We start from the raw sequence: 13,354 nt of genomic DNA on the forward strand, positions 1-13,354 counted from the left end.
GCTGAATCATAAGGATTCAGAGACAAAAGCCTTTCAAAAAGACAGTTTTATAACTAGCTTCTGCTAGCAATTGTTCAAAGCACTGGGATTTGACAAAATAGGAAGAGTGATTTAAGAGCAGTACTAAGCATGGGAGGCTATGAAGAGGAATGCCAAAAATCTCTGCTAAAGCTGGCGTATAATGTAGTAGCCTCAGCCAAAGCACGGGGAAGCATGGACATCCAGCCTTCACCGCAAACTTCAGAAACAGAGACCATTGTAGCAGACTGTTTCAAACATCAGAAAAATGTTTACAGCCAACATGAGCTACCAGATGAGACCAAAGGATGAACATGCATCTGTAGGGCTGCTGCAGCACAGGCAAAGCACTTAGCAAATGAAAGAGTATCTACCAAAACAGAATGCCAGGAATGTCCACTCTGATAAAATGCATTACTATTACTTTTCTCATAGGCTTTATTAAAAAAAATATACGAATTGTAACAAAAATACTAATTTGGACTGAAATATTAGCAAGACAGTCTGCATCTTAGCAGCCTGGAATAGAGAAGGCTTTCACTCAAATTCTGCTGGAAAACAGAAATGTGCTGTTTAAGCAGGTATCTCCAGAAGACACTGCTGGAGAGCAGAGAGCAGTCCAGCACACTGCAATGAAATTTTGTTTGGTTAAAAATGTCAAGTAGAGAGGACAGTGGGCTGAGACACTGTATGACCATAACTGACAACCTGGGTGCATTTCAGTGGCCTACAATTTGGGAAGGATTATGGAAACTGAAGTATTTTCAGAAACAGCATCCCATGAATATTAGGAGAATGGAATGCTTGTCTCATGGTGAAAGTTTGGAATATAAGGCTGCTTACCAAAATACTGTGCTACAATAGAAATTAAAAGGAACAGACTGGTCAAGTTAAGGGCACACAGAAATCTCAAGTGTGACAGTAAAGGGTTCTTCAGTATGGCAGAAATGTGACAGAGATGGCAATGCACAATGAATCTAGACAATGTCAGGTTTAAGAAGATACTTACTTAACATTTACGGGTAACTTTTTACATTGTCAGAAGACAAGAACATAAGAAATTTGTTTATGTATTCTAGATTACTTACCCACAACCACTGCATTTGAATCAAGATATCTTAACAATGGTCTCATAAGTGGCCTGTCCTGATGTTCTTATCAGTTGTTATGAGCACAGACAGTTCATATTTTTGATCACTTTGACCATTTCCTTTCCTTTGTACTCCTCCCCCCCAAAAAAATGCTACTGTTTGTACTGCTATGAATATATCTACAAAAAGGTGTATAAAAAAAAAATCCAAGTGAAATATTGCAATGTAAACATACTCTACCACTGTGCAATTCCACTCCATAGAAATCAAGTGTTCGCGCTATATTTATGTAGCAGGACTCTGCTTCAGATTGCTTGAGGCCACTAAAAGAGAAAAAAAGATGCAGACCAGAGTCAAAAATAAGAGACATAAAATTACTTTTATTCCAAATGCAGAAAAAAAAAAAAAAAAGAATCCTACAGCCCAGTGTCTGACATACAAACTTCATTAAATAGTGCCACAAAGCGTTTAACTTGTGAAGGGCCTCCTAAACACCTTTCAAAATTGAGCAAACCAAAACCAGTGTCATCACCTCAGCCATTCCGCACCAATATTTTTAGAAAAATCATTTTTACCTGTTTTGTTTACAGGGGTGAAGAAACAATTCCCCTGCAAAGGCTTTTTCTACAATGAGAAGCTCTATCCCTATACATTCTATATTGCATAGCCTCTCAGAAGAAAGCTATTTAGAAGAAAGATTAGAAGCAGGAATCTACTCAAAAATACAGTGGGAGAGGGAGGGAGAATATTAAACAAGTTAAAATTGTAAAACTCACCAAGGAAGAACCATTTGAGTTTATCCATAATTAATAAACATAAAGTCCTAAAATCCATTTTCCCCTGCAGCTAGATGTGTGCAAGACTTAAAAGGAATCTATCTCACAGTTTTCTAGGAAACTTCTAAGATTCTGTGAGATGTTTGCTTTCAAAGAGAAGAACTCAAACATTCCCACATCTAATAAACTGATTTTATAACTTTATGGAAGGGCTACATGGAATTGACTAGGAGCTTTAAAAAACGAAGAATCCAAAAGTAATCTCTACCTAGATAGTTATCTTATGCAGCCTACTAATTATTCACCTGAGAGGATCGAAGAGCAGCTACACAAGATCCCATACTTATGATAAAAAGGTAATTGCTTCCAACAAATTGTAGGGCGAAGAAGTTTTTCTCTGTTGTGAACTGATCCAACAACATCCCACTAATCCAGAACCTGCTGTAGCCTACTGCCATTGTGCTTTGACAGCAATGATCCTGGCCTTGCAGTGCAGACCAATGCTGCAGGCACTACAGCATGTTGGAGAAGTGTCAGACCAGAGACCAACTCGTTATTACCTACAGACATCGAAGCAGGATGGTATCTGATGTCTTTTCTATCATAGCTACAACTAAGTGCAGGTAAAAGAATTCTTCTGAAACTAAGGACAAAATTATGTTAATCAAATGTAATTTAAACCAACAACTTGTAAGAAAAACATGTAACATTATATGAAGTTAGAACTCCAGATAGAAAGGCATCCTGTATAAAGCAGCAATTCCTTTTTTTTTTTTTTTAAAGGAAGTGTTACCTCAAAAGATGGACATCTATTACTTCAAGTTACCTATCCATCCTCTTAAATCCCAGACCATCATACTAATCTTCCCCGAAACTGCCACTCTAAGAAATATTACATTATGCCCCATAAAACCAATTAGAAAGACTGGAAGTGATTCTGAGCCAGAAAGCCATTGCCAGAAGTGTGGCTTGAATATGTCACAACATTAGAATAAAGACTACAAGTAAAATAAGCTGCTTGCAGACAACTACTTACTGAGACCCACATCTACACTGACTACTGCACCTTGATTTCAAAAAAAATAAAATAGCAGAAGACACAAGGTCAATTTATATCAAAAAGGCCAAGGGGGAAAAACCAACACAATGGCTACTGTTGTATTCAGCACACCTGCTGTTTGCAGCAGTATATCATTGTCATCTTTAAAATTTGAATCAAGAACTTTTCAGAAAGGTGGGGAAAGTCTGATGCATACCAACAAGACATGCTTGCAAGTTTTAATTCTCAGCTTGCATGCATCATGTACATCAGATCAATCAAGTCTTGTGTCTTGAAAGGCCACTAAAAATGCTTCAGCACTAAGACTTTTTTTCTGTTTCACCTCCTACTCTAATAAAGAGAAAGCTAAAGCACAGGTTCTTAAGCAGGTAGTAGTTACTCAGTGAAATAAACAGGCAGGAGGAAACTGATTTTTGTACCTCCTTACAGTTATTATAGCTGTTGACACCGAAAGACTAACAATCATGTAGAATGTAAGCACAGTATGAAGTTTCAAATGCCTCCATTTCTTCAAACTGACAGCTAAATCTACCAAGCACTACGATAGCAGTACCAGTTTCGGTAATAGCCATACCTTATGAACTCTGGGTGCTTAAGTTAAAAGATAAAAATAAAAATAATAATAAAAACACATACAGAATGAAAAAATTACTCTACAGAGTTATGAACGCAGAAGGAATATTTCTGAAGCTTTACCGACTTGATATGAAAATGGTTGCTTTCCCAACAGCTACTGCACACTGAAGTGTCTCGCATAAACTTAATCATAGAACTACCTACCTTCTCAAATCTGGCAAAATACAAAAATCAGTTTGAAAATAGAGCAAAGCTATAAAAGATATGAAGCAGTATGGCTTCTCAAATCTATATTGCATTTCAGCAATTATGAACTTTTAATTTGTCTCCACAAAAGTTTCCCAAAGGATGGATATGAAAGAATGAAGAACAGATGCTCATAGGGCTGGCTTTGCAACCCTGTAATCTGATTTATAACAGAGATAATAATTTTCAGATATTACACGTGGCCTATTGCAAATAATACCAACTCACTTCAGATCAGTAGGAATTTCATTTCAAAACACTGTTCTCCACAGTGAGATGAGGAGAAGCCATAAGATGATTCAAATCATAAGATGAGAAATTTTCCCTTTCATATTTCCTTCTTGGAAGGCCCAGTGAACACCATAATCATTCTTGTCAAATATGTTACCAGCACTAGCTTCATTAAAAAAAACAAACACGTCTCTAATATTCACAATACATGCCAAAGGAAGATGTAATAGATACTGCTAGAATACACTAAACTTGTCTGCCTCTCCCTGCACTAAGAAATAAATAGTCCTGAAAACCCGTTTTTTAAAAGGCTATAAGTGAATAAAGAAACATTTTTGCTAATGCAGCCTATTCAAGTATTATTATTTGTAACTTTAATTCTATAACCCACGTGAATAGAGTGCTTAAAATAGAGCACTTAGACTTCATGATCATGATGGCTTCAATCTACCAAAAAACATTCACTGAAAACATCAGCTTCACTGAAGGGTCCCAGAAAGGAATATACTTTCCAACAGACTCAACCACCCCTTCATGTAGACCAAAGGTAATCTCTAGTCTGTTTTCTGCAGGACATAATTGGCCATCGGCTACGACAGCACTAAGGCCATGCCTTCAACCTACACACTCAAAGACTCCTCAGAATCTTCCCTTGGTAATCTCCAAGTCAACTTCTTCCTAATGACAACCGTATTTATTAATTCACATCTACATGTTCCTCACTAAGGACTTCTGAGCCTTTTGGAAACTGAATTAATTGGGAAGAAATAGAAGCCTCAGGTATTGTGTTCCTGCAGATGAACGGCTCAGAAAGCAGTCCTGGTAAGTACCTATGCTAAAGGAACAGATGCTGCATGAATTCAATGGTTATTGCCATTATATCCCCATAAATGACAACTGCATGCATGCTCTGGACTGGGCTAGGCAGCACTCATGAAGTTCAGAACTACCCACTATACCTCACTAACTCTACCAGTGGTAAAGAAACAAAGAAGAGGTGAGAGCACTGAAAGAAGGCCAAAAAAAAAAAAAAAAAAAAAAAAAAAAAAAAAAAAAAGGAATATTAGGGGTTGAGGAAAATGGAGATATTTCAGGGCAGAAAACAAGAAATCAGAGAAAATGGGAGGACGGCAAACTAGCTCTGCTGCAATAAAAAAATAAAGATAAGGACAGAGTATGAGTCTCTAGACTCAGATTTCATTTGTTCAAATGTAAGCAGCAATTTCTTAGGTTAACATATTTGTATGCAGCATGCAAGTATCTGATCGACACCACTAATTCTATATCTGCAGTCTTACAGGGAACAAATCAGCAGGGTTAGCAAGAGTAATTAGCAGTAGACTTCAACTGGAACAATCAATTGCAGCCTTTATATTACACTCAGGAGAGTGGAGTAAAAGCACTAAGAGTATTGGTCTTCCCCCTGCCACCATATCCCCTCCATATGTGGATAAAAAACCTGTATGATTTCAGAAATGGGCCTTTTCAAGGCAAAGGCCCTTGATCCAAAAAGCCTCAAACATCTAGTACAGCGTTCTAGATAGTTACTGTTGTACTAATGTATAATGTTAACTGATCTACTTGTTATAACTAGAAATTTATTTATACATTTTAACACATTGGCATCACACACTGAAAAACATGTATTTTGCACTTATGTGCTAAAAAAACAAGTATTTTGTATAATAGAAGTTATACAAAATAAAACCACTAAAATCTTGAATCTTCCTTTTTGCATCCCCCCCTTCTTTTTTTCTTTAAGAACTCATGGGGCACAAGAGAATTACAAGTTAATGTTACCTGTGTTGCTCATGTAGAGATTCTACTTTGGTAAGAAAATCTTTGTTCTGCTCTGGTATAAAGTTGTAATTGGACAGATATCCTGAATGATGTACTGAAGCATTATAGTCTCCAAGTTGTGCTGTTAGAAAACAAGAAACACACATAGAAAGTTTACATAGTTAATTACCATTTAGAAGAAATCCCTCCTCCTAGTTAAAATATGACAAAATATGCATGTATATGGGGAAAAGCAAGAATCACAAATTATTTCCCACAGGACAAACAGTGTTGAATGCAGCAAATTTTATGACATCAATGGAAATTTTTGTTTGTTTGTTTGTTTCCCAAAATATGCTCGCTCTAACCATAATCTCAGGCACTGAAAAACTCAGTACTTACTCATATAACCACAGTTTTGCATCACAACCTGTAAAAACACTACATGGGCAATACGTGCCATGTTGGCACAGACAATGAATACTATAACATTAGAGGGAAGCAAATTGCTTCAGTGAGACAAGTGAAATCACACTGAAATATCTTTGACTATAACAGATTAGAAGTCTTCAACAAGACCTGTCACTTAAAAAGCATCTATTATCTACACTGGGAAGTAAAACCTGTTCAAGCTAACTACTGTGGCTCTGCCCTAACAATTCAATCTTGCCACAACTGAACACAAGTTATTTAATACAGAATGAGAAATAACTCCTGATTTAGATGTAACATTACCAAGCTACTACCAAAAGTAAACACATCTACAGCCAAATATACTAAAAAACCAACGATCCTTAAAGCTTTATCCCTTCAATAATGATACTAAATAGTGTAGATTTTTAAATAGTTATTAGATAAAACCTGGTTCTTATCCACAGATGGTGAAACTGAAAACAAACAAAATTACAAAAGACCATAAATCTATAGCTTCAGTCCATGCAAGTTTTCTTTAAATATTAGGTCAGCATTAATTTATGTCCTGGAAGACATACACAAACATTCACAAACCTTTTACTTGTTATAAAGATGGAAGGTTTGGAGCAAGAGGGCAGTCGATTCAAATAAAGTTCCTAACTGGCACAGATACACCTAGCTTCAATTAAGCAAGTAAATTAAAACCTGGACTTCATTGGAACTGTACTACTTTCACAAAATGCTTAAGAAACTAAATCCCCAAATGATGGAATATTTAAGCAAATCACTAGAACTTGTGCTGTGTTCTGCTTTATTTTATTTTTTATTTTTTTACTAGGAGCATGAAGTTTTTATTACAAAGCAATAAGCTTCACAGAAGTTATTTGTATGATGTATAAAGTAGCACAAGAGAAAGTACTTGTGTAGACTGCAAATACTTCAGCATGTCAGGTTGCAACTAAATCAAAGAACAAACATTTAGGAACAATGCTATCACCACTATTTTCCCAGAAAAGACAAAGCATAGAAGACAGATTTAAATGATTCAGGCTAGGGAGAAAATAAAAATGTTGTGCACTTCAGAAATAACTTACAGGTACAATAACTATGAAGTATCTGCAATGCAGGGTATAACAAGTATTTGTCACTTGCTTATCCAAAAAGCATGACTTGTAAAGAGCTTAGGAAAGTGAACCACCATGATAAAAAAACAGTTTCTAAGCAAATACAGTCAGAAACACGTGCAGCTGCTCACATAGTTGTCAGCATGGAGTACTTATATAAAAATTGGAATGATAAACATTGTTAGATATATTGAATACAGGTGTTCCTGAAGTGTGTTGAGGTTTTTTAAAAGGTAGCCTGAACTTTAAATTATCAGAATGGTTGGCAAAAGAGTAAATATTTACTATTAGAACTAAAACACATATTTTAATAGTGCTGTCAAATAACACACCTCAGAAGAAGAAAACAAAATGAAACAAGAAAACAAGCCAGAAGAGCCAGAAGTATAACAAGAAGATGAAATAATTTTAGGAATACCTATATATTAACAGAAAGTTTCTATCAAGATCAAGGCTATGACTATGAAACAACAGAAAATTTCATACAAAGTAGGCGCATTAGTAACAGCGGAAAAATGAAACACAATTCTGGATGTCAGAAGTCAACTGAAGACTTTTTACCTTTATTAGCCATTAACATAACTCATCTTTTCTATGAAACATAACATACATTTTTAATGTTTTTTTTTTGGTGACAGAGCTTTGTTGCAGTCAGTTTGAATCACATCCTCGTCAATGGGAAGAGACCAGATTGCCAGGAATTAGACAATGCAATTGTCTGCTTCATTTATTTTTATTAGGTAAGAATATTTTTACTATAATTTTACCTTCTCTAAAGAGGGCAACTGTTGTTCCTTCACTGGTTATGATGTAGGGTCTTCTTCCCAATATGGTGGTGGCTCTGGTCTTTTTTCCTCTTCCTCCTAGCTATCTGAGGTCATGTCAACAAGGGGAGCAGCTCAGAGTACTACTTGCTTCTCCAGCTCCCCAGCCAACTGTCACAGTTGAAGAGAAACTATAAATGCTGATTAGTAGACATCTTGGAAGAGTAATGTTCTTGTGCAGGATTTTAGTTATCCAAATAGGAAAAAGAAGCATTAGGGCATATCAAGACCTCAGCAGGAAGAAAAATCCATAAGGTTTCTAGCTCTTTAATGGATTTCTCCAGAAGATGCGGGGTGGGATGCTGTTAGTAAAGACCTTTCCAATCAGTTTCTCCTGAAATAGCTTCTGCTCTGATCACACAGGCCAGCAGGAGCAGATTCAACTGACTCAGTGAGGATAAAAGTAACTTATTTTTTTCCTCCAAACATTTCCCCATTCTAATCATCTGTTGCGCTTTAATTCATCATAACCAGGTAAAATTAAAGAAAATTGAACAATTGAGCAATGGCGACTCAAAACTGAACAGGAAGGGCCCTGAGCAACCTCATCTGATTTTGAAGAAGCCTCTTCCAAACTGAATCTTTCTGTGGTTCTACTTTTATGACATTATTTTTGACACGCAAGCCTTCTGCTCCATGACCAAGATAACTATTTGCTTGCTTCTGGTTTTAAAAGTTAATTTGTTGTTGAACACTACCAGCACAAAAATTGTGAGTTCAGTTTGGGCTTGTTCTTTATTTCCACAAAGATGTCAGGCAGCCCCACAAAGCACAGTTGTAGAAAATATAAGCTGTTAGCTTTGTGTAACTTATATAGAGAATAGACAGTGGTCCCCATTTATCTGATATCCTTATAGGTGCAAAAGACAAGTCAGTCCCCGATCCTAGAAGGTTTCCTTATTAACAAAAACTTTTGTGGACAAAGTAATAGCACCAAAACCTGTTTATGCATATGGGCACTCCAAATAACTATAGATACAAGAAGGCTGATGTACAAATGCTTCATTTACTAAGCATGATGTGGAATTAGTAATAGATAATACAAACATTTTGGTCCAAAGGAGTGCCTACAGAAGCTAGTCCCTGAAAATAGGATTAATATAAATTTTCCAAAGACCTGAGAAGTATATCTGAAAACGATCAAGTAGTTTTGCACTGAGTTTGTAACGTTTTGCAGGGTTGAATATTTTAAGTTACATGAATAAAGTGAACTGAATTGCCTGGTTTTAAAAGAGGATAATTACATAAGCAGATCGAGTTCCCAGTGGAACCAAAAATTACCAAATAATGGAACAAGTTTAGAAGATGAGTTATATAGGAAAAGCAATTACTCAAGACGTTGAAGGAGTGGCATGAAAGGAAGTTTAAGTCAAAAGTTAAATTAGCTAACTTTTTACCAAGGAGTAAAAATCCTCAGGTAATAAAATTGCAATGCAGGATTAAAATATAGTTAGGGCCACAGGACTGGTCTCCACATGAGGATGGCAATAATGTGATGAAATGAGAGTGAAATGTAATATTGAAGGCTGATGACCAATTTATCATCATGAGGACACTGAGGTGCAGAAAGAAAAGATGCATCCTCATCTCCACAGTTCAAAAAGTTTAGACTTTGCTAGCTACTGTTGAGAAGTAGTAACTACTAGTTATGGAAATGCTTCTGGAATGTGGAATAAAATCCACTACACCAGAGTTCAGTTTTGAAGAAACAACATAAGAATGGAAACACTTATTAAAAAGTAATAATTAAAAGGAGCATTGAAATGAGTGAAAATCCATGTAGATGTAGAAGTTAAAGATACTACATTGAAAACAGTTATCAGAAAAAGACAACAAAAATGACCAAAAAATCTTAAGTGGATGTTAAGAGAATCAAAACTGTTTCAACAAAAGCAACCTGTAACTAAATAAGGACAAGAATATGAACTCTTAACTCAGAGAACCAAGCAAGCATGAATTCCCCACTGGGCAAGAAGAGCTAGCTAACACATGGATAAAACCAACTTCTTTTGCTGATGACAAATATTAATTGTTGTTGAATACACTTATGGAAACTGGTCACATTGTGGTGAGATGGAAAGAGAAGTTAGGTATTAATAGAAGTACAGAAACATTTGTAGAAATAAATGGCAATTATACATACACAATGGTGGTCTCAAAGTTATCTATTCATTAACACTCCAGAAAGAAAAATGAGTCATAAACATCGTGATGCATTTTATTTAAAAAATAAAAAATAAAAAAAGATAATCAGATGCTGAAAACTCAGACAAAAGTTGAAAAACATGGGAAGTAAAACAACAGCTGAAAATGAGTTCTAGTGAGTTGCTACTTCTAAATCTTAAATACAAACTGTACCTTCAGAAACCATCCAGTCACAATCAGAAAATGTGTTGAGAAGAACAAAGCATATCCAAAGTACAAGGAGTATTTCTCTTGAAAAACTGTAGGGGTAGGGGCAAAGTTTATAAAATGCTTACGAAAAGGAATAATTATCAGTATTCCCAAAACACTAGGAGGATTTGTGGAACTAATACACCTTAAAACTCCACCGATCAGTCACATGTTGTGCCTCACAATTCACTACAACTCATTATCATGGGTATAACAACACACCACATGGACCTTGATCCTTGGTAACTGTTCTGCGTAACGTAACCAAAAAGGCAATAGAAGTACTTATTAAAAGGTTCATCTACCTTACAAATACAGACGAAATAGTACGTGGTCTACAAGGCACTGTAAAAAGCCAGCTCCTTCTGCCACAGTATTAGCCAGTATCCCAGTCTGGGATTTTCCACTCCAGAGGTTACAGCACTGTACTTCAATGTTTTAAAGTGTTACAGATTCAGTTATTTGCAGCGTAGTGGAACAACCTCAGACAAACAACACTTGAAGTAATAATCTCCTGAAGTGTCCTCTGTATTGCTTATCACAACTATAAAACATAATTAAGGAAGAACAGCCCCGAACAGCAGGAAAGCTGCTGTATAAAATCTGTTAGGATGATCATAGAAGAGTGGTTGTATGAAAAGCTGCCAGCAAGCCCCAAACCAGTAACCTAGACCACAGGGAACCACATGAATTGAAATACCTGCCCATTTTCTTCCATCTCTCCAAGTAGGATTCTAGTATTGAGGGGTTCATCACCACCACAGATAACACGCTGGTACTGTTGATGACAAGTACTATAGGACACAATAAAAGTCTCCTATGATTAAACAGCATTGCTGCAGGCTTCAGAACAATGGACAGGCCACATACACATCTGGTAAATAACTTCAAACGTTGGAAACTCAAGTCAAAGTTCTCTGCATTTATCAAATCTGATTTTGGTTCCAAAGTATAAGGGTTACAGGTGCCCTGGAGTAGCAGGAACCTTGACTGATCTTTGAGTAAATCCATCAGCCTACACGATGTACTTCAGAACACTATTTCCCTTCAAAAAAAAGAATGAAGAATGGGCAAGAACCATGAGAAAAGATAAAAAAATAATAAAAATAGTAAAAATAATAATGATAATCCACCGCCAACAAAAAAAATAAAAATAAAAAAAAATGCTAGCTGCAAAGTGAAAGGTCTCTGCAAAGAAAGCCAAAGGTTTTGATTAATTTTCTGTAAAAAAAAAGATGGGTAAAATGGCAAAATGGTAAAAAGAAGGGTAAAATGAAGCTAAGTTAGAAGAATCAGGCAAGAAGAAAGTGGCAGGGGAAATTATGTGGAGGAACTTTCACTGTATATATTCTGTTGATTTCATGAACTGATGTTCCCCTAGATTATCCAGCCTGCTGCCTTCTCTTCTGAGGCAGACAGGATCTCAGCCTTTGGCCAATACTTGCTGGAGTTCTCCAAACTGTAAGAAACTCAGTGTTGTCGACGGAAGGAAGACACAGACGCTCAATATGAGTGAACAATGAACTTCAACTTTAATGGATAGCTCAGTCGCCTTTTATCTAGTTTGAACATAATCAACTCATACATATTGCAAAAACTAAGCTCAGGATTGGCTAACATTTCCCGCTCTTTTCAGGTAGTTCCTCCTTCTTTTAGCCACCGTCCCGCCTTAGGGACTGTCCCCATCGCTCAAGGGCATCGTGTCCTTGAGCCTGATTGGCTCTCAGCCAGCTGTGTACGTGCCAGACTCATGTGAGTTGAGTACGGTACTTCACTAGCCCATTGCCTCTTAACTGCCCAACATCCACGTGTCCTATTTCACTTAACCATTCCTCCACAATTCCCCCGTTTTTATTTTGCGCTACAAATACCTTCTCTGTGAGTTGCTCTAGTTTCTTAGTTAGGCAGTTAAAGATTATACGTGCAGCAACTATAATCAATATAATTATAAGTAGAAAGCGAAGTCCCTCTTTAACTAACAAAACCCATCCACCCATGTTCCCAAAAACAGATTTAAGCCAACCTTCAAACCAACTATCTTGTACTACAATTTTTTGCATATGATCCCTTAACCATTTCAACTGGTCGTGAATTGACTAACCATGGTCGGAAAGATAAAAGCAACACATTCCTTCTACATCTTCACACCCATGTCCCTGAGCCAGCAGTAAGAAATCAATAGCGGCCCTATTTTGCAATACAGCATGTCTTAGACTCTCCATATATTGTGACATTTCAGAAAGAACTTGTGTTGTTACATTTGATTGTTTAACAGCCCAACAAGCAAGCTTATTAATGTTAGTCAAAGCGTGTGCAGTTCCCACACCAGGCACCAAAGAAGCAAAGAATCTTTCTGCTGGACCCCACAATTCTACATCATCATTACAGTCAGAACCCAAAGTTTTTAGTTCTCGTTTAATTCTTCTGCTCCTTGTCGAGTTCTGCCACGAGTGTAAATCTGGAGTGAAAAGTGTGAGTCGCCCTAGGTAACACGGTCCTCCAAAAGCATTGGCTGGTACTCCTTGCCATGCACGGTCTCCACAGATCAAAAACATGCCAGAGAGAAGCAGCACAGCCGCCGCTGCTTCCATGGTTACGTCAGACAGGCTGCAGGGTCCTGATGTCCGTCCCTCTGCTCTGTGCCGACTCGCCACACGGTGAGCTCCAAGTGCAGCGCTGCTCGTGGCGGTGACTGAGGGGGGTGGGGAGGCTCCCGTTGCCCCGTAGCCCCAAGGCAGCGTTATCATTCTCTCTGAAGGCGGCAGTGGGCAATGCCCAGCTCCAGCACTTCCCGGCAATCCCAGTCGCTCTGTAGCGGCAA

At 37.2% G+C, this 13,354-nt stretch overlaps 1 protein-coding gene across 1 annotated transcript in view; it reads right to left on the reverse strand.

Moving 5' to 3' along the window:
• Positions 1-13,354, reverse strand: part of PTPN3 (protein tyrosine phosphatase non-receptor type 3) — a 122,353-nt gene that overhangs the window by 62,131 nt on the left and 46,868 nt on the right. Inside the window, exons 8-9 of the mRNA XM_084306877.1 lie at positions 5,799-5,919; positions 1,345-1,432 (exon numbers count right to left, since the gene is read on the reverse strand). Of these exons, the coding sequence (XP_084163003.1) occupies positions 1,345-1,432; positions 5,799-5,919 (209 nt within the window). The remainder of the gene's footprint in view (positions 1-1,344; positions 1,433-5,798; positions 5,920-13,354) is intronic.

This window comes from Netta rufina, assembly GCF_964035555.1.
Source record: "Netta rufina genome assembly, chromosome: 2".
NCBI lineage: Eukaryota > Metazoa > Chordata > Aves > Anseriformes > Anatidae > Netta > Netta rufina.